General features: G+C 41.2%; 1 protein-coding gene across 3 annotated transcripts in view; it reads left to right on the top strand.

Annotated features, from left to right (window-relative positions):
- Positions 1 to 24,787, top strand: part of LOC126237299 (leukocyte elastase inhibitor-like) — a 150,594-nt gene that overhangs the window by 93,119 nt on the left and 32,688 nt on the right. The window contains exon 8 of one of the 3 annotated variants that reach the window (XR_007545058.1): positions 23,701 to 23,804. The exons of 1 other annotated variant lie outside the window; for it this stretch is intronic. Coding sequence is in view for 1 of the 2 variants with exons in the window: in XM_049947257.1 (XP_049803214.1) it covers positions 1,048 to 1,214 (167 nt within the window). In the remaining variant the exon portion in view is untranslated. Of the gene's footprint in view, positions 1 to 1,047; positions 2,619 to 23,700; positions 23,805 to 24,787 lie in introns of those variants that run through there. One more of the 3 variants, XM_049947257.1, reaches the window with a different exon arrangement.

The following is a 24,787-nucleotide window of genomic DNA, read 5'->3' as shown; positions in this document are numbered from 1 at the left end:
ATGCCGATGGGGCTGAGTGTGCTGAAACTGCATACACCTACATTTAAAATTGTCCACCACAAATAAGCTAGACAATATTGTCACTCTTCCCAGACGATCCCCTATTACTACACAGTCTTCTTCATATTCATTTAACAGTTTTTGCTACTAAATACCCATTATACTTTCTTGGAGATTAACGTCACATTACCTCTATCTAGTCTCAGAAAAATTAATGAAGTGTGAGTTATATTTCATGGTGAAAATTAAAAAAAAAAGAAAAAAAATCTGATTTTTTTCTTGTATTTAAAATGTGACCTTTATTTCATTACAAATATTTTACAACTATGTTTTCTCTCTGGGTAAAAAGAAATTCTTACATTACTTCAAATGCATTATTTATTTAAGAACATTTTAAATACATTTTTGTTTGAATGTATGCTCTTCCATAAATTTTATCTGGATGGAAATATTGGATCAATATGCTAATCATATGCAGAATTAGTATGTTTTAGTGACACTAAGTATCACTATACTGGAATTCCACTGTTATTTTTAAAAGTGCTTACCTATCCCATGTGTGATGCCCCATCAGATTAAAAGTAACAAAAACATGGTTCCAGTACAGTGTCACCTTAAACTGTATTCTATATTTGAAAGAGAAGTCAGAGGAATTATAAAATGTCTAGAATGCGTAGCTGTGATGTTAAATTTACCATATTATCTATCAGCTCATAATTATTCCTTGTGTAGCTTATTCACAAATTGAATATACACTTGTCTAAGGCAATAGTTTTACTTACAAGGCTCATGTAAGGAAATTGGCCCATATACTGACCATAGTCATTATGACTTAACTGATAGTAGTAACTGTGTGGATTTATTGGAAACATGCTATTTAAATTAATTCTGTTTCTGAATTACTGTAAATCTCTGCTTATGAAATTACAGGAAGTTGGTTTCAGTTTTATCCTGTTCCAAGTGTTTGTCTAAAGTTTAGAATTACCAGCCATTAAATAGAAATTCATTGTATCATGGTTTTAGTAATTTGTTTTGATCATCTGCCAGCTTCATCAATCAGGATGAGGAGAAGTTTGGAACAAGAGAAGATATTCAGAGCAGACCACCCATTTTCTTATTTCATTTTTGATAAGACATGTGATGTAATTTTATTCTTTGGGAGAATTGTTGATGCCACACAGCGACCAAACTATCTATTACGAGATGAACTATAGTAATATAGAAGTTAGAGAAATGTGTTAAATACCAATTTCATAAGTGCCTCTGTTAATGCTGAATCCATTGTAAGTGCATCTCATCTCAAATAAGCACAGGAGAGTGTTTAGTGTTTAAATACACATCAATGCAGTTTTTGTCTTGTCTTGGGGAAGTCACAGCCACTTCATAGTAATAACTGTATGTGTCTGTCACTGTCCAGTATTACATATGTATTTGGTTTACAAGTTCCTTTTAGAAAAGTAGAGGAAATGTAAATGATTATCAGTCAAGTATCTGTGAAGTCAAGAAATGTATAGTGTAACAAGCTATCAGAGGAAACTAGCAAGGGTTAGCACACTCGATTCGTATTTGGGAGGGTGACTGTACAAACACGCATCTGGCAACCTTGATTTACGCTTTTCATGATTTCCCTTAATTGCTTGAGGCAAATGCTGAGATGGCTCCTTTGAAAGGGGACAACTGATTTCCTTTCCCATCCTTCCCTAATCTGAGTTTGTGCTCTAATGACCTCGTTGTCGACGGGATGTTAAATACTAACTCCTCCTCCCTCCTATCAGAGGAAGTTCAGGGACATTGGTTGCGTGTTTTGACATCAGGAACACTCTTGCTCCTGCATCTCATTAGAAAGTAAATCAGTAATGATGTGTAATATGTTCTTTTGGTATGTGTTAAAGGGTTCTCAAATGTCAGAAAGGTTTCTTCCACATTACTAACTAAAATGTTTCCTCAAACAAGAACGCACAATTTGGAACACACAACCAAAAAAAATTCTATGTGAGATAAATAAAGCATTACCAAGACAAAATTTGTTTAAATTGTCCACTGTTTCTTTAGAGTAGGAAGCCAAAGATGTTGTCTATGCCCTGTACAAAGCATAGATCTGTGCATGTGGCACTAACTTTCATGATTTCATTTATTATGATAACCATTTTATAAGTAATGTACTGTATCATGTGTCAACTGAAAATTGATAAAGTGTATGTGGCGTTGTTTGAGAAGTAATTAGGTAATGTACATCAAATGGGGATGCCTATGAAATACATTTGTAATGGCAGCTTTTAATAGGAGTATAGTAGGAATAGTCATTTTTGTTTACTTATTGATAATGTAGTTTGCTGTCTCGGTAATGAAACTGTATTATAAAAGAACTACATTCCAAATAACAGCTGCTGAGAAGAGTGAAATGTAATTCAAATAAATTATTTTCTCTTAAATTCACAGTGTAAGCAAGTTACTGGTCTTTACAGGTTGACATGTTAACAAAATGAATCAAGAGGAGTTGGTAAAGGTTGTGAACATTTATATTATGAAATATCTAACTAAGTAATATAAAAATGTCCATCATTTCAATCCAGCATGTTCATGCTTGTTATTTGATTACTGTGCCAAAAAATTGTATATACTTTTACATTTCTAGCATTTCCACATGATTACTCTTCAGTTTTGTGTTCACTTTTTATTGCTTCCATGTTTCCTTTGTCCAAACAAAATTATGTAAAAAAAGTCAGCAGAATATGAGGGAATATCCAAAAGAAACTGAACTAATTTTTTGGTGAGAAGAGCTTTTGTAGTACAGTGTTTTGCCACAAGGGGCACATAGAATAAACATTCCAGAGTCAATAAGCAGAGTACAGTCACTGAAGAAAGTCAGAACATAGTCTCAGTTGTGTTTATAGTGGCAACTGTTTTGCCTGACTCATTTTTGCAATGTCTGATTTTGTGAACAGTGTGCAGTGTTGAAATTCTTCTTTTTGCTCCAAAACTGTGGTACAGAAACTCTTGAAATGTTAAAAATGGTGTCCAAGGACAATGCTATGGAGAAAAAGTCAAGTATTTGCGTGGTCTTCACAGTTAAAAAATAGTATAATGTTAATTGATGCCAAACTTTGTTCTGGTCATCCTTCCATGGCCCAAACACATGAAAATGTTGAAACTGTTCATGCACTCCTCAATAGAGATTGACAACGGACCGTTGAAGAAATTGTGGAGCTGTCAGGCGTGGCCTGTACTGCAATGACAGCAAATAGTGACACGATTTGGGAATGAAAAGGGTGGCTGCTAAATTTGTGCTACAACTGCTAACTGCTGAACAAAAAACAGTCACGAAGTATGCTGTGCTTTGAAAGAAGAGGCCCAAAATGATCCAACTTTTTCAAAAATTACTACACATGATGAAACTTGGTGCTACACTCACAATCCTGAATAAAAGCAGCAATCAAGTCAGTGGGAGACTTCAGGTTCGCCTCACCCCAGGAATGTCTGACAGGTGGAATCAAACAGTAAAACAATGTTGATTTGCTTTTTCAATATGAGAGGAGTTGTCCATTCAGAATTTGTTCCACAGGGTCAGACATTTAACCAGGCTTTCTATGTGAAAGCTTTGAAAATACACTCCTGGAAACTGAAATAAGAACACCGTGAATTCATTGTCCCAGGAAGGGGAAACTTTATTGACACATTCCTGGGGTCAGAAACATCACATGATCACACTGACAGAACCACAGGCACATAGACACAGGCAACAGAGCATGCACAATGTCGGCACTAGTACAGTGTATATCCACCTTTCGCAGCAATGCAGGCTGCTATTCTCCCATGGAGACGATCGTAGAGATGCTGGATGTAGTCCTGTGGAACGGCTTGCCATGCCATTTCCACCTGGCGCCTCAGTTGCACCAGCGTTCGTGCTGGACGTGCAGACCGCGTGAGACGACGCTTCATCCAGTCCCAAACATGCTCAATGGGGGACAGATCCGGAGATCTTGCTGGCCAGGGTAGTTGACTTACACCTTCTAGAGCACGTTGGGTGGCACGGGATACATGCGGATGTGCATTGTCCTGTTGGAACAGCAAGTTCCCTTGCCGGTCTAGGAATGGTAGAACGATGGGTTCGATGACGGTTTGGATGTACCGTGCACTATTCAGTGTCCCCTCGACGATCACCAGTGGTGTACGGCCAGTGTAGGAGATCGCTCCCCACACCATGATGCCGGGTGTTGGCCCTGTGTGCCTCGGTCGTATGCAGTCCTGATTGTGGCGCTCACCTGCACGGCGCCAAACACGCATACGACCATCATTGGCACCAAGGCAGAAGCGACTCTCATCGCTGAAGACGACACGTCTCCATTCGTCCCTCCATTCACACCTGTCGCGACACAACTCGAGGCGGGCTGCACGATGTTGGGGCGTGAGCGGAAGACGGCCTAACGGTGTGCGGGACCGTAGCCCAGCTTCATGGAGACGGTTGTGAATGGTCCTCGCCGATACCCCAGGAGCAACAGTGTCCCTAATTTGCTGGGAAGTGGCGGTGCGGTCCCCTACGGCACTGCGTAGGATCCTACGGTCTTGGCGTGCATCCGTGCGTCGCTGCGGTCCGGTCCCAGGTCGACGGGCACGTGCACCTTCCGCCGACCACTGGCGACAACATCGATGTACTGTGGAGACCTCACGCCCCACGTGTTGAGCAATTCGGCGGTACATCCACCCGGCCTCCCGCATGCCCACTATACGCCCTCGCTCAAAGTCCGTCAACTGCACATACGGTTCACGTCCACGCTGTCGCGGCATGCTACCAGTGTTAAAGACTGCGATGGAGCTCCGTATGCCACGGCAAACTGGCTGACACTGACGGCGGTGGTGCACAAATGCTGCGCAGCTAGCGCCATTCGACGGCCAACACCGCGGGTCCTGGTGTGTCCGCTGTGCCGTGTGTGTGATCATTGCTTGTACAGCCCTCTCGCAGTGTCCGGAGCAAGTATGGTGGGTCTGACACACCGGTGTCAATGTGTTCTTTTTTCCATTTCCAGGAGTGTATTATGCAACAGTGTGTGGCGAGAGTGGCCTGATGTGTGGCTGTCGTGTGACTGGTTTTTCCATCATGACAATGCCCCTGCTCACACAGCCCTGTCTCTGTGACAGTTTTTGACCCCCTACCCCCTCCAATTTTTGTTCCCTAGAATGAAAAGACACATGATGAAATGGAAGTTTTTTGCTGATGCTGCTGAGATGAGCAAAAAGCTGATGGAGGTGGTGTCACATATCACAAAAGATGAGTTTAAACTATGTTTTGAAAGATGGAATTAGGGGATTGAAGGTTTGTAAGGTTAAAACAAAAAGTCTGTTTTCTCTTGGGTACCCCCTCGTACAGCAGCAGAACTGATTTTCATCCGAACATAATTATACTTGTGATCTAGCACTACTAAAATAATAAAAGGATAGTAGCATATCTGAAGAAACACGTTAAACACTACTAATTACAGAGGCTATGACAGAGGATTATCCCATTGTAGCTAATAAGTGCTGAGGGTGTTTCTAAGGAAAACAGACACCATTGGCTTAAAACTGTTGTATTCATGGCTGTTACAGAAAAATAGGTAGAGTTCATATCCTCTATTTGGTAACACAGCCAACAGAACTACCAAAACCATTTATTCGACCATTTTCAAAATGATTAAAATGCTGCAAAGGAGAATTAATGCAGAACTCAAACAGATTTTGCCCTGCTGCATTTTATACTTCAGTCAATGCCACAGAAATATTATTCAAAGCCACCACAAGGATTTGTTGTGTGTTCAGGAATCGAAAACAGCACAACAACGGACCAACTCATGTTCTGCCTCTGCCTCTCCCTCTCCCTCTTACCATGGCCCATTTTTCAAAGACTTCCACATTTTATCAAACCCAAATTACTTAGTTACTCCCAAGCTTTCACCTCCCTGCATATGTTGAGGAGTGGGTGCTTGTCTGTCTGGAGGCACCAGGACTGCAGGCACTGGCCATCATACCTGGAGGGCTTTGCTCTGGTTGGGTGGCATCCATGAGAGAGCCATCATTTGGAGCAGGCAGCATCATGGAGTATAGTATAAACTAGAAGTAGTGTAACAGCAGATCTTAGATTACACACATCAACTTCGGTTAGTGTTACATTACTTGTAATGCACACAAAAATTAAGGATGGATAGGGACTACACTTCTTGTGTAGAGATGCAGAGGCAATTAATCACTGTCCATAAATAGCTGGAAGCTGTGTTGGTCACAGTTGACAGGTTGTAGGCTGCTGCCTGGGGCCGCATTGGTGAGATCCTTGATGCCTTCCGATTCACAAGTTCCGGCCAGTCGACAATTAACTGACAGCAAGCTGCGAACAGTGGTGGAGCTGCAAATCTCTGGGTGGAAAGTGAAAATGGGTACTAGCTGCACAGCTGTTCCCTTACTTCTTAAAAACAAGTTTCAGATATTGCTTGCTGCTGAAAGTACATATGAGCCAGCAGAAGACAGTTGTGACTGTGGTCTATCTTCCTGAGTGGTCTGGACAAGTCCAGAGGGTGGGATTGCTTGTAATTGGGAGCTCCAAAGTTAGGCAGGTGACAGAGCCCTCCAGTGAAATAGTGGGCAGGTCAGAAAAAGATATCAGTTCAACTCTGTTTGTTAGCCAGGAGTGGGGGGAGGGGTCTTCAGAAATGTGGTGGAGACTCTGCTTGGAGTGATAAAGTGCACTGGATGCACCTGGCTGCAAATTGTGGCTCATGTCAGCATGAATGGTGCCCACCACCTGCATTCAGAAGCCATCCTCACTTCCTACAGATGGCTGGCTACTTCGTAGAAGACAACTAGCCTTGCTTGCAGGGTAAAAGCAGAGCTAACGTTTCGTAGCACAGTTCCCAGAACCAATTGTGGTCCTCTTGTTTGGAGCTGAATGAAAGCCTTAAACTGAAGATTCAGATAATTCTGTGAGCATTTTGGATGCACGTTTTTCAACTGCCACTATGGGGTTCATACCTGTGTACCTTTAACTATGATATCTAACCTTTTTTTTTAATTGCAAGTCTTGGTAATAATGTCTTTGCTTAAGTTTATCTAGTACGTTCTGCCCTGAGAAAAAAAATAGGAATGCAGGTTAAATAATTAATAAATCAAAGATTGCAATAAAAATTAATTTAGTAATTTTCATTACTTAACTTACAGTCTTCATTGTACGTATTTCGATGTCTTGGTTGGCTCAAGAACTTACAGTATTGCCCTGCTTGCAGGAGGATATTCAAGTATTTTGTTCAAAATATGTACACAAAATAATTTGTCGCAGGCACATAGAGCACTTAATTCTTGTTGTTATGATGCAGCACACTTTCATCTGAAACTCAGATTATGACATTACACAACAGTACAGCAACTTCTTGCCAACCACACACAAGCACCATCTCTCACCACAGCTAACTAATAATATCAGAGAAGGAAAGTTGCTACTCACCACATAGCGGAGACGCTGTGTCGCAATAGGCACAACAAAAATATTCACACAATTATAGCTTTCGGCCATTAACGCCTTTGTCAGCAGCGCGTGCGCGCACGCGCACACACACACACACACACACACACACACACACACACACACACACACACACACGTGTAAACACAACTTGCGCACACGTCTGCAGTCTCGGAGAGCTGAAACCACTGGTTCAAACCCACCTGTCAAGACACTTTGACAATAATGGCACTGAAATGGAGGTTTACATAAAAAATGCCAAAATATTAAACATCTTTTCCATCCGTTACTCACCGAATGAGTAACAAATTGATAGATATTGAAATAAGTGAAGAAGGGATGGAAAAGCAACTGAAGTCACTCTATAGAGAAAAAGGCCACTGGACCTGATGAGATACCAGTACAGTTTTACGTTGAGTATGTAGGTACCTGGAGGAAACAAACATGCCTGATGGTTGTAAAACAGCACAGATCATTCTCGTTTTCAAGAAGAATCATCAAACATACACACAACTTCAGGAATATATCCCTAATATCGGTCTGTTGTAAAATTTTGGATATTGTGCTCACATCATATGATTTTTGGAGATCAAAAATCTCTGTAGGAATCAAAATGGGTGCAGAAAACAATGTTCACGTGAAAACCAGCTCGCTCTGTTCATCTATGAGACCCAGAGAGCAGTAGATACAAGCACACAGGTAGATGCCATGTTCTTTGACTTCCAAAAGGCATTCAATACAGTTATGCACTGCTGCCTAATGAATAAAATACAAGCATATGGAGTATCAAACCAACTCTCAGATTAGTTTGGAAGAGTTTCTAGCAAACAGAAAGCAGATGCCATTCTCAATGGAAAGAAGTCTTCAGTAGTGAAAGTAACTTTGGACATACTCATAAGGAGTGTTACAAGATCATTACTTTTCACAGTACATACAAATGATGTAGTAGATATCATAAGTTCCCTGAGGCTCTTCACAGGCGATTTTGTATACAGGGAAGTCACAGTGCTAGAAACTTTTGGTGAAATGGAGGAAGACTTGCAGAGGATCGACACTTGGTGTAGCGTGTGATAACTAAATCTCAACATAAACAAATGTAACGTATTGTTTACACTCCGTTTATCAGAAAAGCTCCAGGACAGTTAAAAAAAATTGAAAACGTGCGCTTACCAAGTAACGATTCCAGCTCCTATTAAAGTGGTCCCCTTGGCTATTTATACACAGTTGCGAATGTTTCTGGAGGTCTTGGAAGCAAGCATGGAAATTTTCAACTGTGATGCTTGTAAGCTCATTTGCACAGCTCATTGGATGTCTGCAATATCTTGTTAAAGCTTTCATTTCAGTCACCTTTTCATTCGGAAACAAGGTGGTCGGAAAATATGGCCGATGTGAGACCGTATTAACAGAATGTCTGGCCAGATACTCAGTAACAGATAAAGCAGTGTGGGGTCTCTCTTGAGACTGGTGATCCAGGACTGACATTCAGCACTCTGACACTTCATGTGAGGGTCATACTGGTAGCACCAACTTTCATCCCCAGCTATAATCTTTGACAGAAATGTGAAATCACATCTGCCTCTATCCAGAAGTTCAGCAGAAATTCTAAATCTTTCCTCTTTCTGTCCATCTGTTAGCATGTGAGTTGCAAGTTTTGCATTAATTTTCCATTTCCCTAAATTTTCGCATAAACTCTTATTAAATGCATCATAATTCAAATTAAGTTGTTCTGATATCACATGCACAGTTGCATAATGGTCTCCTACCAATAACTGCCTTACATGCTCAACATTCACATAGGTATATGCTGTAGATGGGCTATCAGCTCTAGGACCATGTTGCACTGAATCTCTGCCTTCTTAAAATCTTTTGTGTCTCCTGAGAACACAATTTCTTGAAAGTAACTTGTCTGCATATGCTTGCTTAATAATTGTTCATGTTTCATTAGAGGTTCTTCTGAGCTTAACGCAAAACTCAATGTTCATTCTTTGCTCACAATCAGCATCCATTGTGTCTTTGTAACTAATTTGCCAAGAACCAAAACAGTATGTTGCTACGCACAACCATGCCACCTAGGGAGTTTGGTGGAAACATGGCCAAGGTTATTTCAAGAACACACTCTTACCAGGGAACATAAAAACATTTATTCCTTTTTGGTACTGCAAACTCAGAAATAAACAGAATAAAAAATAAAATAAATCCTGTGCTGGAACTTTTCTGACAAAGGGAGTACGTGTATATCGAAAAACAATGAAGATAAAATTGGAGAGATTTGAGCCCACACAGACATACAAGCAGTCATTTTTCCTGAGAAGCATACATGACTGGTACAGGAAAGGGGGAAAGTGACATGGGTACATAAGGTACCCTCTGCCACATGTGAAGATAGGTTTAGAAGTGTAGATGTAGACATAAATCATGAGATATCTCACGCCATGAAGTGCAGTGGCTGCAAAGCTTCAGGAGTATTTTCAGACATATACTTGGCCATGCCATGAGAGGAAAACACAACCAAGCAACTTGCAGACATTTACTGCTGTCAGTTCGTGGATTGTATCTGAAGTCTCTCTACTAAGCCAATGTTCTTTGTGAAAAATCTTGAAAAGATAAATGGATTACACAAAAATATGGAAACCAGGAGAAAACACACACACACACACACACACACACACACACACACACACACGTACGTCTGCAGTCTCAGAGAGCTGAAATCACTGGTTCAAATCTGTCAAGACACTTTGACAATAATGGCACTGAAATGGAGGATTATGCAGAAAATGACAAAATATTAAACATCTTTTCCATCTGTTACTCACCGAATGAGTAACAAATTGATAGATATTGAAATAAGTGAAGAAGGGGTGGAAAAGCAACTGAAATCACTCTATACAGAAAAGGCCACTGGACCTGGTGAGATACCAGTACAACACCTGAGCAATATCCTCAATACATAGTGTCAGTCATGATTGGAACAGTGTTATGTGTAGTTGGGAGTGCATTATATAGGAGCTAAGTGAATGCGAATGTGGGCAAATTACTGAAGCTCACACGATACTTGCTTCTGTAATCAAGGTAGCCAAAGTGTTCGGTGTTTCAAGATGCACGATATCAGAGATTTATACCGCATTCAGAGAAAGCAGAAAAAACATTGTCACTAAATCAAAATGTGAACAAAGTGTATGTTCAGTGGTTGCGACTGACAGCCACCGAAGAGGAGTAGGTCAAAAAATAAAAGGACAACAGCTGCAAAAAATCATTGCAGAACTGGATGTTGCACCCACAAACTCTGTCGGTACCATAACATGGTGGGATTTCGGGTGAGCTGGAGCTCCAAAACCACTCATCAGTGATGCAAATGCCCATAACAGAGAAACATGGTGCCAAAGCCATGAAAACTGGATTACAGAGCAATGAAAGGTGGTCATTTGGTTCGATGAGCCTTGTTACACACTGTTTCCAACTTTCGGCCAAGTTTACATCCTAAGGACGTAGGGGATCAGTGGTGGTTTGGCAGCCATAATATATTATTCCTTGGATTAGCACTCTTCAAGAGCTGGAGCTCCAAAACCACTCATCAGTGATGCAAATGCCCATAACAGAGAAACATGGTGCCAAAGCCATGAAAACTGGATTACAGAGCAATGAAAGGTGGTCATTTGGTTCGATGAGCCTTGTTACACACTGTTTCCAACTTTCGGCCAAGTTTACATCCTAAGGACGTAGGGGATCAGTGGTGGTTTGGCAGCCATAATATATTATTCCTTGGATTAGCACTCTTCAAGGTTGTATGAACATTTTGGCTGGTCCAGAATGGTCAGGCTGTGGTCCAAGATGACATGGCCCTGTTCACACAGCTTGCATTGTTCAGGACTGGTTTTGTGAGCTTTTATGGTCTACTTTGGAGAGAGGGTGTGAGATCGCTAACCTGTCAATCATCGTTACTTGCAATTATTTTGCAGAAAGAATGGTGTAAGATTTCTTGAAAACCATGCAGGACTTCTATTTATCCATTCTGAGATGACTGGAAATTGTTTTAGATGCCAACAATTTTCTGTACTCTGTTAGGTGTGGTAATGTGTTGTGCTTTAGATATTCTGATAGCTTTGTTCATTCCCTGTATTTGGTGAGCTCTCGTACAGAGTGGTATCATCTTAACTTAGGTGGCATATCCTACCCATTCATGGGTGTTAATCTCTTTTAAACAATTTTATGATTTACTTGTTACTATCACACATCATAAGTACCTAAACATGATATAGGGATTAATTTTCCTCTGGGACGGATCCACTTATTACACCATGTTCATTGAAGCCCACTAGGCAAGGTTAACACAGGCATGTTCAACAACAACAACTTGATTGGGGGGGGGGGGGGGGGGGGTGTTGGGGATTTGTGTCTGCTGTGTGCATATGACCATATGACCAAATTTATGGAGAATGTGGTCAGCCACTTAAAGATAATTACACATGTTCACTACCATACCACTATGTGATCAAAGGTATCTGGACACCTGGCTGAAAATGACTTAAAAGTTCATGGTGCCCTCCATCAGTAATGCTGGAATTCAATAAGGTGTTGGCCAACCCATAGCCTTGATGACAGCTTCCGCTCTCACAGGCATATGTTCAATCAGGTGCTGGAAGGTTTCTTGGAGAATGGCAGCCCATCCTTCACATAGTGCTGCACTGAGGAGAGATATTGATGTTGGTTGGTGAGGCATGGCACTAAGTCAGTGTTCCAAAACATCCCAAAGGTGTTCTATAGGATTCAGGTCAGGACTCTGTGCAGGCCAGTCCATTACAGGGATGTTATTGTCTTGTAACCGCTCTGCCACAGGGTGAGTATTATGAACAGGTGCTCGATCATGTTGAAAGATGCAGTCACCATCCTCGAATTGCTCTTCAAACATGGGATGCAAGAAGGTGCTTAAAACATCAAGTAGACCTGTGCTGCGATAGTGCCACACAAAACAACAATGGGTGCAAATCCCCGCCATGAAAAAAACAACCATACCATAACACCACCACCCTCCGAATTTTACTGTTGGCACTACACACGCTGGCAGATGACGTTCACTGGGCATTCTCCATACCCACACCCTGCCACTGGATCACCACATTGTGTACCATTATTCATCACTCCACACAACATTTTTGCACTGTTCAATCGTCCAATGTTCATGCTCCTTACACCAAGTAAGGTGTTGTTTGGCATTTACCGGCATGATGTGTGGCTTGTGAGCTGCCAATCGACCATGAAATCCAAGTTTTCTCACCTCCAGTGTAACTGTCATAGCACTTGCATTGGATCCTGATGCAATTTGGAATTTCTGTGTGATGGTCTGGATAGATGTTTGCCTATTACACATTACGACCTCCTCCAACTGTCGGCGGTCTCTGTCAGTCAACAGATTGGGAGACAAGGTCAGCCTGTACACTTTTGTGCTGTATGTGTCCCCTCACATTTCCACTTCACTGTCACATCAGAAACAGTGTACCTAGGGATATTTAGGAGTGTGGAAATCTTGCATGTGGACGAATGACACAAGTGACATCCAATCACCTGACTACGTTCAAAGCCCATGAGTTCCGTGGAGTGTCCCGTTCTGCTCTCTCACGATGTCTAATGACTACTGAGGTCGCTGATATGGAGTACCTGGCAGTAGATGGCAGCACAATGCACCTAATATGAAAAACGTATGTTTTCGGTAGTGCCTGGAAACTTTTGATCACATAGTGCATGTGTGTCAATTGCAACAACCACCACCCTTCCATGACCCTTGAAGTGTGCTAACCTTCTCAAGGAATGCACAATCCAGTAACTGACAGTCATAGATTACCTCTCATATTTTGAAGCTCAGAAAAAATATAATCATTTGTGTCTAGTTTCAGTGGTATCAACATTGGCCACTACTGTGGCTAGATCATCAGCAGGATGTGTTATATTTAATCCCTCTTTTTCGACATCCAGTCATTCTGCAAATAAACTTGACCATGGGGGTGACAGACCCTAACCTCTCACGGTTCCTGAAGCACCCTGTACAGGGAGCACTCCCCATCCCCAGCAGGAGAATCAGAATCCTCCTCCATCATCCCTTACAGGAATGTTCACCTCAGAAATCTACCTATCAGAGACATGACTCAAGCCAGTGGCCGAAAGAGCCATAAACTGTGGATCCCAGGACTGCCTACTTTGCACCTGCGGTAGGTAAGCCCTCCCAAGAATCTTAACTGTTAAAAGCATTGAAAGATTAGGAGGAGGAGCAGAAACGTTGGAAGAAGGCTGCTCCACTGACCCCAAAGGCACCAGATTTCCTTTGTGCCTTCAGACTCTGAACTGACATTTTTTGTTGTTCTTTCCCTACCAGTGACAGTCAGTGATCCTGTGCATGATCTCTCCTGCTCCTTCACACTCAACCAAGACACTCTCAACACGATCCAATGGAAGTGCAGTGGATAATACTATCCCACACCAGACCAACTAATTTCCTTTTGTTCTGCAATCTCTGTTGTTCTACAACAAATGCACATCACTGATGACCCCCAACTCTTCAAGGTCACCATTCATTCTGTCGGAATTGTACTGGGTCCAAGAGAGCATTTGGAGGGGTCTGTAACTTGGTTCACACAGATGTCATCAGTGAGTGGATTATCCTTTGTAGCACATCAGAAGCAATAGCAGTGCAAGTGCAAACGACCCGATTATTCACCTTTTGTAATGTTTATTTATGTCCAAGTAGAGCGCTTACTTACTTTGAGATTACAATGTTAATCCAACAACTCTCCATCTCATTCCTCCTATTTGGGGATTTCAGTGTCCACCACCACCACCACCACCACCACCACCACCACCACCACCAGCTGTGGAGAAGTACCACATTGTCTGATATGTGCCTTCTAATTGACCGACTTTGTTCTGATCTTAATCTGTTGCTCCTCAGTGACAGTATTTTACCCTCTTCAGTGCTGCCCTTGGTACCTTTCCAGCTGTTGACCTTACAACCTCGTCCCCCGATCTTGTGGCTTTTTTACAATGGTTGCTACACAGTGGTCTTTGTGACAGTGACCACTTCCTGATGTGCTGTCACCTATTGCCTCCAGACAGACAGATTACCATGTTGGGCTGTTTTGACTGTTGTATAACAGTGTTGTCACCTTTTTCACCCTTTTATCTGATTTCATTAATGATGTTGTCAGAAACACCTCTGATCACTTGGGCTGTTGGAACAGTTATTCCCTTTTCCTCAGGCCATCTCTACTGCTGACTGGTGACATGGTGGACCAAAAACATTGTAAAAGCTACTCAGGATCGTTGAATGCTCCTGCAAAGTCTCTTCTTAGACCACCTGCCCCACTTTCAAGTGACTTCATGCTAAAGCCCATCATTTGATTAAAACAATAAGAAGGAATACTGGAGCACTGTCTCCTTGAGAATGTATACATAATCCCATGTGTGGGTCAAGCTCTGTAGTCTTTTTGGCCACTAAATATCGACAACTTTTCTGGGTCTCTTCCTTAATTATGATACTTGTACTGATGTGTGAGTCCTTGGTGAACAACTTGTGACCTACTTTGTGACAGCATTCACATCTAATGCATAAAGGACAAGTTGAAGACATCACATTATGTGCCACCTCCCATCCATCATGCCAAATTATATAATGGACCTTTCACTGAGAGGGAACTGCTTGTGGCTCTTCACTCTTCATGCACTGTGGCCTAAGGCCTGAACTGATTTATAGTCAAATTATTCAGCCACATTTGGCTAGGTGTTTTCCCTTCAAAGAGATGAGAGAGTATCATAAACCCAATCCTTAAACTGGGCAAAAACGCAACATCCATTGACAACTATGAACCGGTTAGCCTCTCCAATGTGCTTTGCAGACTTCGTGAAGTTCTGTAGCCTGACAATTACTCTTGGTTCTTAATTCATGGGGCCGTTTGTCCCCCTGTAAGTGTGGTTTACAGGAGGGACAGTCCACAACCAGCCATCTGGTTAGATTGTAAATAACACTACAACAAGCTTTTCTAAACACTAACACCTCACTATAGTCTCTTTTGTCTTCCATAAGGCATACAACACTGCTTGGTGCCATCAAATTTTACTTACCCTCCATGATGAGGGTTTTCAGGGTTCCCTAACAATTTTAACTTGTCACTTTTTATTCCACCAGTTATTTTATGTTAGATGTGGTACATCACTCAGCTCATCATGGATCCAAGAGAATTGCATCCCGCAGGCCTCTGTGGTGAGTGTTACACTCTTCCTCATTGTCATCAATGGGCTAGTGGCCTCTTTTGGGTCACTGGTCATCCCCACACTGTATTTCCAGAACTTTTGTGTTTGGAATATCTCCCAATCTATAGCATTAGCTAATTGACAGCTCCAAGGTGCCATTGGAGGGCATCCACTTGGACCCTCTCCCATGCTTCCAGTGCTCTCCTGCGAAAATGCAAGTAATGCATTTCTGTTGTAGCATGGTCCGCCCTGACTGGAAACTGTACTCGGGTACCCAGCATTTGTTGTTGCACAGTTCCAATTTTTGGGACCTCTATTTGATAAAAAGCTGACATGGTTGCTCCATATTCATCAACTAAAGACTAACTCCATGCAAAAACTGTTGGAGTGTAGATCGCATTACTTGCCTCTGTATTTACTGGGCCCTGATGTCATCTTGATTGGACTATGGCTGCCAGGTTTATGGCTCAGCAGCACTTCACCTGTGAAATTATTGGACTCACTCCATCATTGTGGAATAAGACTGGCCACTGGCACCTTCCGAATTAATCCTACGTAGGTTGGAACTTAAATAGTGGCAACAATGGTGTGGAGACACTACACAATGGAATCTACCACTGCCGCTTATAGCTCACATTGTTGACATACCTGCCTTACCTCCGAGCAAATGGACTTGGCTGTCCCAAATCACCGACGTGCACACAATCTAGGGAAACACAGTCACTTGTGAGAAAATGGTCTAACATAATGGTGTCACTATGTTTTTGAAGCAGGAACAACAGATTTGGATCAAGATTGAATGTGCCAGAGGTCGTACAGCATGACAAGGTCAAGGTATTCAAGAGGCATGTGGGGAATTGGCATTGCGTACAGAACAGTGACACATTGGGTAAAAGCCTTCAACAAAGGCCGCAAACTGTGGCAGATATGCATCGGGCAGGTCGTCCTAGTGTCTCTGAAGAAGACGTGCAATCTGTTGCTGCATTAGTGGACACCATACGATTTGTGAGCTTGCCTACAAAACCGGATTAGCACATATGACTGTGCTTTGCATCCTGAAGGAATGCCTGGGTATGCAAAAAATTGCGTCTTGATGGGTTCAGCATGGCTTGACAGAAATGCAGAAATGGATGCGTTACAACGCTGCTCAGGTGCACTTGGAGCACTATGAGTGCGAAGGAGAGGCTTTCTTATGCCGTATTGTAACACTGGATGAGACATGGGCCACATCGTATGAGCCAAAACTGAAATGCCAATCCAACGAATGGCGTTATTATGGGTTGCCACGAAAGTCGAAAGTGTGTCAGAGCCCCAGTTTGGTGAAAGTTCTTGTGTACGACTGTGATGGTGTTATCCTAATGCATTACGTTTCTCCATGGCAGACCATCAATGCACAGTATTACTGTTCGTTTTTGGAGCATCACCAGCAACCAGCTTTGCGAAAGAAGCGGCGGCACTTTCTGTGCAACCCACCCATCATTTTGCATGACAATGCATAGGAACATACAGCGCAAGCTGTTGCTGCTCTGTTTGGTCAATGGGACTGGGAAGTACTGTACCATCCACCATACTCCCTGGACTGAAGTCTTTGTGACTTTGATTTGATTCTGAAGATGAAGGAACCACTTCGTGGCATTCGCTTCAGAACTGTTCCAGAGATTTGACAGGCAGTAGAACGCTCCATTCGCACCATCAAGAGAACAGGCTCTGCTAATGTTATACTATTCCTTCCACATCGCTGACAATGGGTTCTACACAATGCTAGTGACTACTTTGAAGGACAGTAACAGGTCCGAAGATGTAACTCTTTTGTATCGATTGTGAATAAATAGTTTCCACTATTTAAGTTCCAACCCTTGCTATGTACAGTACCCTTGCCAAAGCAGAGATCTTCCTCTCTTCATTTCCAGTATTTCCGACTCTTGCTCAGTTATGCAATCACCACAATTTTCTCCTCATCCAACTAGACAAATTCTTTTGGCACACCAGGAGCATTGAACCCATGACACATGCCCCCAAGTGGGATTACCAGATGGAATGCGCCTCAAGGGCTTCTGCTGTGACATCTGCCTAACTTCTTTGGAATGTACTCCCCATATTTCCCTCCTCCACCCCCCCCTCCCCCACCCACCTTGCTTAGTACCCAAACCACAAAATAGGACTGATCTCTTTCACGTACCTAATGTCTTAGTTTCCCCCATAACCTTTCAGCACCAGTTCCTCTCAGTTCTTTAGGAGTATCAGGATGCCATCATCATTCACTCTGACAGCTCTAAAACTGTGGATAGGATGGGATATGTATCTTTCTATTTTCATGGCACAAAGACTGTTCCACAAAATTTCTGGCATGCAGCCACATAAATTCAACTTCTTCTTGTAATATTTCAGCTGAATACCGTCCAGCTATCTTCAGAGTGAGCTGAGGTGACTGACCCAGTCAGCTCGGCTCACTCTGAAGATGGATGGATAATATTCAAGTGGAATATTAGAAGAAGAAGAAGAAGAAGAAGAAGAAGAAGGTGAATTTATGCAGCTGCACACCTGAAATTTTATGGAACAGGATGAGATATGCTTTTACATCTCCTGCGAGTCAGAAGAAACATCTATTGCCTGGAATGTGTAGTGTTTTTATGACTGCACTGGTAGTTGTTAACAGAACAGTAAGTGTTATGAAATGGGCTATTCCTGACCATGTTCTAATTTGTAATAACTTTATGAGCAGCCTTCAGGCTGTTGATCGATATTGCTCTTGTCACCCTGTGATACCTGCTATTTATGACTTTTCTCCGCTCTGACCTGAGTCGCATTGCTTGCCCAGTTGTCCCTCTGTGGGTCTGAAGTGATGCGAGTATCACAGAGAATGAACTACAGTAGTGAATACTTTCCCAACATTCGCTTACATGATCCGAAGTGCAATTATATGGGGAAAATAGGACCTCATTTAACTTGGAGGTGGAGCATCCTCTAGTAAGCTATCGCACCCTCTAGTAAACTCAACACTATCAAAGAGACTACAGCTGCATGGCATTCCTCCCTATGTTCCTCTCAGAAGGATTCCACCATCCTATGTCACGTCTGCATTGGCTATATCAGATTAGCTCACAGTTTTCTTTTATGGAAAGAACCATCCCCACCTTGGAAAGCTTTAGAGACATTAGCTCAGTTCCTGGTGAAATGCCACATCCTTCTGGCTCTCCATCCACCATCCACACACGTGTGTGCGAGTGTTTATCTGTCCTTTTTTCCCCCTAAGGTAAGGCTTTCCACTCCCGGGATTGGAATGACTCCTTATTCTCTCCCTTAAATCCCACATCCTTTCGTCTTTCCCTGTCCTTCCCTCTTTCCTGATGAAGCAACCATGGGTTGCGAAAGCTTGAAATTTGTGTGTGTGTTTGTGTCTATCTACCAGCGCTTTCTCGTTGGGTAAGTCTCAGCATATTTGTTTTATATATATATGGATGGATATGTGTGTGTGTGCGAGTGTATACCCGTCCTTTTTTCCCCCTAAGGTAAGTCTTTCTGCTCCTGGGATTGGAATGACTCCTTACCCTCTCCCTTAAAACCCACATCCTTTCGTCTTTCCCTCTTTCCTGATGAGGCAACAGTTTGTTGTGAAAGCTTGAATTTTGTGTGTATGTTTGTGTTTGTTTGTGTGTCTATCGACCTGCCAGCGCTTTCGTTTGGTAAGTCACATAATCTTTGTTTATATCTCCTCAGTTAGATATATTTTATGTGGGTCCCATGCACTTGAACAGTATTCTTGGATGGGTTGCACTGAGTGTTTTTAAAGCTAATTTGTAGACCAACTGCATTTTCCAAATATCCTACAAATGAAATGAAGTCTGCCTTTCATAAAATGGCTTATGCATTAAACATCTGCTGTTTGAACTGAACTGCCATAAGGCAGCTGGTCCCTTGGTCAACAGCTGTTTTTAAGAACCAAAGCGGCTGCCATATCTATTTTTAGATCAGTGATGTGATTCATACTTGTGGCTAAAGAATTTGTTGCAGTTTTGCACATAGTTGAATTGTTTGTGCTCTGTTTAGCCATTATCTGCAAGACTTGACACCTACTAGTGCGAGTAGCTGTGTGAGAATAACAAGATGTACTGGGGGAGAGGTGCAGGTAATGTTGTTTGATTCCTATTTGAAACGTACTTATCACCTAGGGAAGAAACTGCCTACAAAATGCTAGAGTAAAGAGAAGGGCATCACAAGTTATGACAATTTCAACTGGTATGTGAGAAATGATGAGTAAACAATAGGAAGTTGAAGGAATCAAAATCTTACCTGATTAAGCTTTATTAAAATTTGCAAACTACTTTTCAATGAGTAACAGAATTTTATTGTCATAATAAGAGATTAAAAATTAATAACTTGGTATAGTATTCTTGTCTCATTTGCTCAGTATAGGTTTCTTAAGTGGGTTGGATCTATGGCTAAGACACTTTGTAGTGATACTGACCTAATTCTCTGTTCAGTAACACCACTCTTGATTTGGTCACCATGAAGCTGAAAAGTCTAAATGAGTGCAGAGTAGCTGAAAGTTATCTTGAGAGGATATGTAGATTGTTACAATTACTATAGAAGTATATTGCAGTAGCAGTTCACAAGCACATGCTTCAAGGATCTGATCTACACAAAAACTATTTGTTTCAATATTTTTGACTTTGTGTCCAATTTTTATGTAAGTAGCAACTCCTCCTTTTTCCATGCTAACTCTACATGAATAAGATGCTAATCTGTAATCCCTTAAATTTAACTTCTTCATCCCTGCAGTTACAAGGTGTTCAGAGAGACACAAAACATCTATACTTCCAGAATTTACCCCATTTTCTAGGCATACAAGAAGCTCATCTATCTTATTTTCAAATCCTCTAATGTTCTGATGAAACACATGGACATTATGGCACTTTCCTATTTTAATCTCTTTCAATACGCTCTGTCTGTAACCTGACTCTAACATAAAAAATGTGTCCCCTGACTCCAGTAATCACAGGTATTTTGTTTTGTGTGCTTGTGCCCCCGCCCCCCCCCCCCCCCCCCCCGCCTTACATTTTCTGCAAGATCAACTAATCTATCCTTCCCCCTCCTATACAGGTGCAGGCCATGACTAGTGTAACCCCACCTCCCAATTCCATCAATATGCACAGCACAGCTATGAGAACTAGTTCCTGCCAACAGTAAACCCCCTCCCCCCTCCCAGCTCTCTGTTAACACGGTTGATAGCTGTATTAACCCAGGGCTGGTCATGGTGCTGCAAAACATCCACAAACCCAATACGAGAGTGAGCTGTTGCTGCTCCTATTACATCCAGGTCACACCTAATACTATATTCCAAATTGCTAGTCAGGTTGTTTCCTGCTCCTCCTACTTATGAACATGGTCCTCACCATCAAAATCTTTGCACAAGGCCCCTAGGTTTTCTGTAACCTGGCTAAGCTTAGCACTAGGTTTCACAATGCTTGTGACCTGGTACTCAACTCCAAGCCTATCCAGTAGCAACTGGCCTACACCTCTCCCATGACTGCTACCTAACAGCAGGACTCTTTTTTTTTTTTTCTGCTTGACTTTACTCCCGACCTAGCATTAATTGTTACTACGAGTCCACTGCACCATACTTTGCCCAAAAACCAAAAACTGTTTGAGGCTCTTCTACTTTAGGTAACAAATGAAACTGATTGCTCACTGGGATCTGAAGAGTGATTTCTGGGGTTTTCTCCTTCTGACTGCGACTTGTTACCTGTGCACAGCCCCCATTGTCTCTTTCCCCCTTCAACCTGTATAATTTGAAGTACGCCATTTCTAGTTCAGCCTGAAGGGCACAAATCTTTTTCCATGTTCCACAATTTTCTTGTCATGGCTACATAATCTACAACTCCATTGGTGAGCCTCATTTGGCACTATAACAGCTTCCCCACCACAATTACCCCAGTGAAACACCAACACACAATCCTGACATTTCACTCCTGTGCTCACTAAGCTACAACAACATCTGCATTTGTCACACATGATGGCAGATTAAACAATACAACTTACACTACAAACAAACAATACAAATTACACTACAAACAATTCCGCTACACCAATTAATAATTAGTAGAAAGTAACTTAGTTTCTGGTGAGATGAGCAGAGAACTTGTGGATGTTAGGCGAATGTAGCAGCATGCGAATGTAGCATCATTACATGGCTGATAGGGACCGATGACCTTGGCAGTTTGGTCCCTTAGGAATTCACACACATTACACAGCTGAGAGGCTAAATTCGTCACATTTAAATCTAGAAAATTTCTTATTTTGTTCATAAATACTTATGAGTGATTTACAGTTGTAATTTCAGTTTGGTAATGAAATAATGATTAGCAGAATTGGTGGATTTAGTTGAGTCACATTTTCACTGACATACCTTACTTAAGTATCAATATTAAATGAACACAGTTTCTATTGGTTGCCGTATTCATACTATAAAATATTTACATAACATGTGATCAAAAGTATAGCATTTAATAATTCTTTCAGAACTAACAAATGTTTCGGGTAATAATAGCCGCATAATGCCAAGGTAAAAGAAATTAATTTCAGTGGTAAAAACACAAATTTTATGTGTCATAATAGTAAACATTGTTACTATGTTCTAACTGTTCATGTTAACTTAAATAATCAATTTATGAAAATGTAATGTAACTGTATAGATAAAAAAATATACTCACCAAGCTGTGGAGATCACAATATAAAAGGTATTAAAGTTTTCAAGCTTTCATAGCCAGTGGTTCCTTCTTCTGGTAGAGAGGTTGAAGGGAAAGGAAAGGGGCTGAAGCAAAAGGACTGTTGAGATTTAGGAAAAGAGGTAGAGTCCAGATAAGTCCCCAGTCCCCAATAACCCTAGGTCAGGGGAGACTTACCGGATGGGATGAGAAGGAGAGATTGTTTGTTGACGATGGCACTGGGTTTTACCAGATGCCATCTAGGTGCTTCCCCAGACACCAGTTTCTCGGAACTCTACAGGTGGAAACTGGTGTTACATCATGATGTTGGTTCTCGCCACCGACATATCCTTAATTTAGGTTAATTTCTTCGGTCTCAGCATTTCTTCACAGTAACTATTCTTTCCTTCATTCCCTTTTAGTTACCTACATTTTTCATTTTCTGACCTCTCCATTTTTCGCCGCCCCCCTCTATCATATACAATGCACTTAGCTTTTCACTCTTATTAATTCATTCACAATATTTTAGCAGTAATCTCTGTGTTGTGTATTACCCTGTCTCCCACCTTTTAGCTCTCAGGTTTTCAAATCTCATCTAGTGCAGTCCCCAGAAATCAGTCTTCTCATTCCATCTGGTAAGTTTCCCCTGACCCAAGCTTCTGGGTGACTTTTCCAAACTCTACCCCTTTTCCTAAACCTCACAAGTCCTTTTTCTTCACCCCTCTCCCTTCCCCTTCAACCCTTTCATCAGAAGAAGGAGCACTGGCTCTGAAAGGTTGCAAACTTTAATACCTTCTATATGTATGTTCTTCTGCTGCCACTTCGTGAGAGGATTTTTTTATGTATCCAATTACATTATGTTTATGTTAACTGAATCATTAAGCTTAATATTTGGAACTAATAACCTAAATATACTGTGGGAAATATTTTTAATGTTGTTAAGTTATTAATTCATTGTATTTACTGATTAACATGTGTGATCACATTCTATAGTATAATATATCTTCTATGTAACATGTTTTATATGAACTATGTAAAACAGTGAACACACTAAAGTTATAAAAGATGCTGATAAATATACAGTTCCCTGATAAGGTATTTTGTTTTACTTATTAGCAAACAGAAAAAATGCTATTCACGTTATGTACTTCCTATACTTACTATTTTAAATTGGCGTTTTAATAAATTAATGTCTAACTAGTGAGTTAGCTTAGTAAATATTGTGAAGACAGAACCACCATTTGGCATTGAAAAGTCAGTGTTTTTTCAATACAGGGCAGTAGCAAATCTGTGATCCCTTGCAGCTAACAGCATAAGGAAGATTTGTGCAAGACAGAAGCTGTTGTGATGATTATCTTGACATCATCTCTCTGAGTTGTGTAAGTGTTTCATTATCATCTGTTTCTTCAAAAATATTTTGTGCCTGCTTGACAGGCAACGGCGTAAAACAATTTTCTTTGGCTTCACCATATACACATTTCTTTTCTATCCTGTTTGTACAAACCAGTTGCTATTTTTGTCTGCCAGTTTTCTACATTCACTATTTTATGTTTGTAGAGTCACTGAAAACATGCAGCCCCTGATTTCCTGGAGCCACACATTGTTTTCTACTTTCTTTATTGGTGCAGGATTGCTTTTAAATGTTGTTGGTCTTTGTCACACAGTCTAAAATGTTTGAAGGAATCTTTACAACTTTGTGCTTTCACTATGTACGTAGCGGAAACTTCAAAGGATATATCACCTGCTTCATGCATGACTGGTTTCTCTTTTCAGTTACCTCTGGTTATGGTGAATTCTCTTGTGATCTTCTGTGCAAATCTCTTGTCAAGCTAACAGAAATTTATTACTGATAATCAACGTTTTTGTTGAGTACTTTCTTGTATCCTCGGATTAAGCATTTTCATACATAATTACTGTGGAACACCCAATAATGAATGATTGTATATGGAGCACAATGACATTATGTGTAAACATTATCTTCATAACTAAAAGTTTGTTCAGACATTGTTAACAATGATTTGCATTTATGCTCACATCTTCAGCCAAAATTTGTTCTGCTGCTTTATTCCAAACAGTGTTATGAATCTTCTAATAATCATGTGTTCCTTTAATGATTACATAATATTTGAAAACGTCCAGTCTTGATGTGCTTTTTTACATTTGTACAAATACTTTTTCCCTTACTGCTAAAGTGTGATTAAAAAGTAATTTAAATGCCATGGTGATTGCTTTATTCCTTGTGTGTATGAAATTAAGAAATGACTGAAAGTCATAATTTCATTTGCATTGTTAGGCAAGACTAAGTTACACTGAAATAGAATGAGTGTGGGGGAGAGCATAAATACTACAGTTACTCAAATTG

Source organism: Schistocerca nitens, chromosome 2 (genome assembly GCF_023898315.1).
Source record: "Schistocerca nitens isolate TAMUIC-IGC-003100 chromosome 2, iqSchNite1.1, whole genome shotgun sequence".
Taxonomy (NCBI): domain Eukaryota; kingdom Metazoa; phylum Arthropoda; class Insecta; order Orthoptera; family Acrididae; genus Schistocerca; species Schistocerca nitens.
This window is presented reverse-complemented; position numbering and strand designations above follow the sequence as displayed.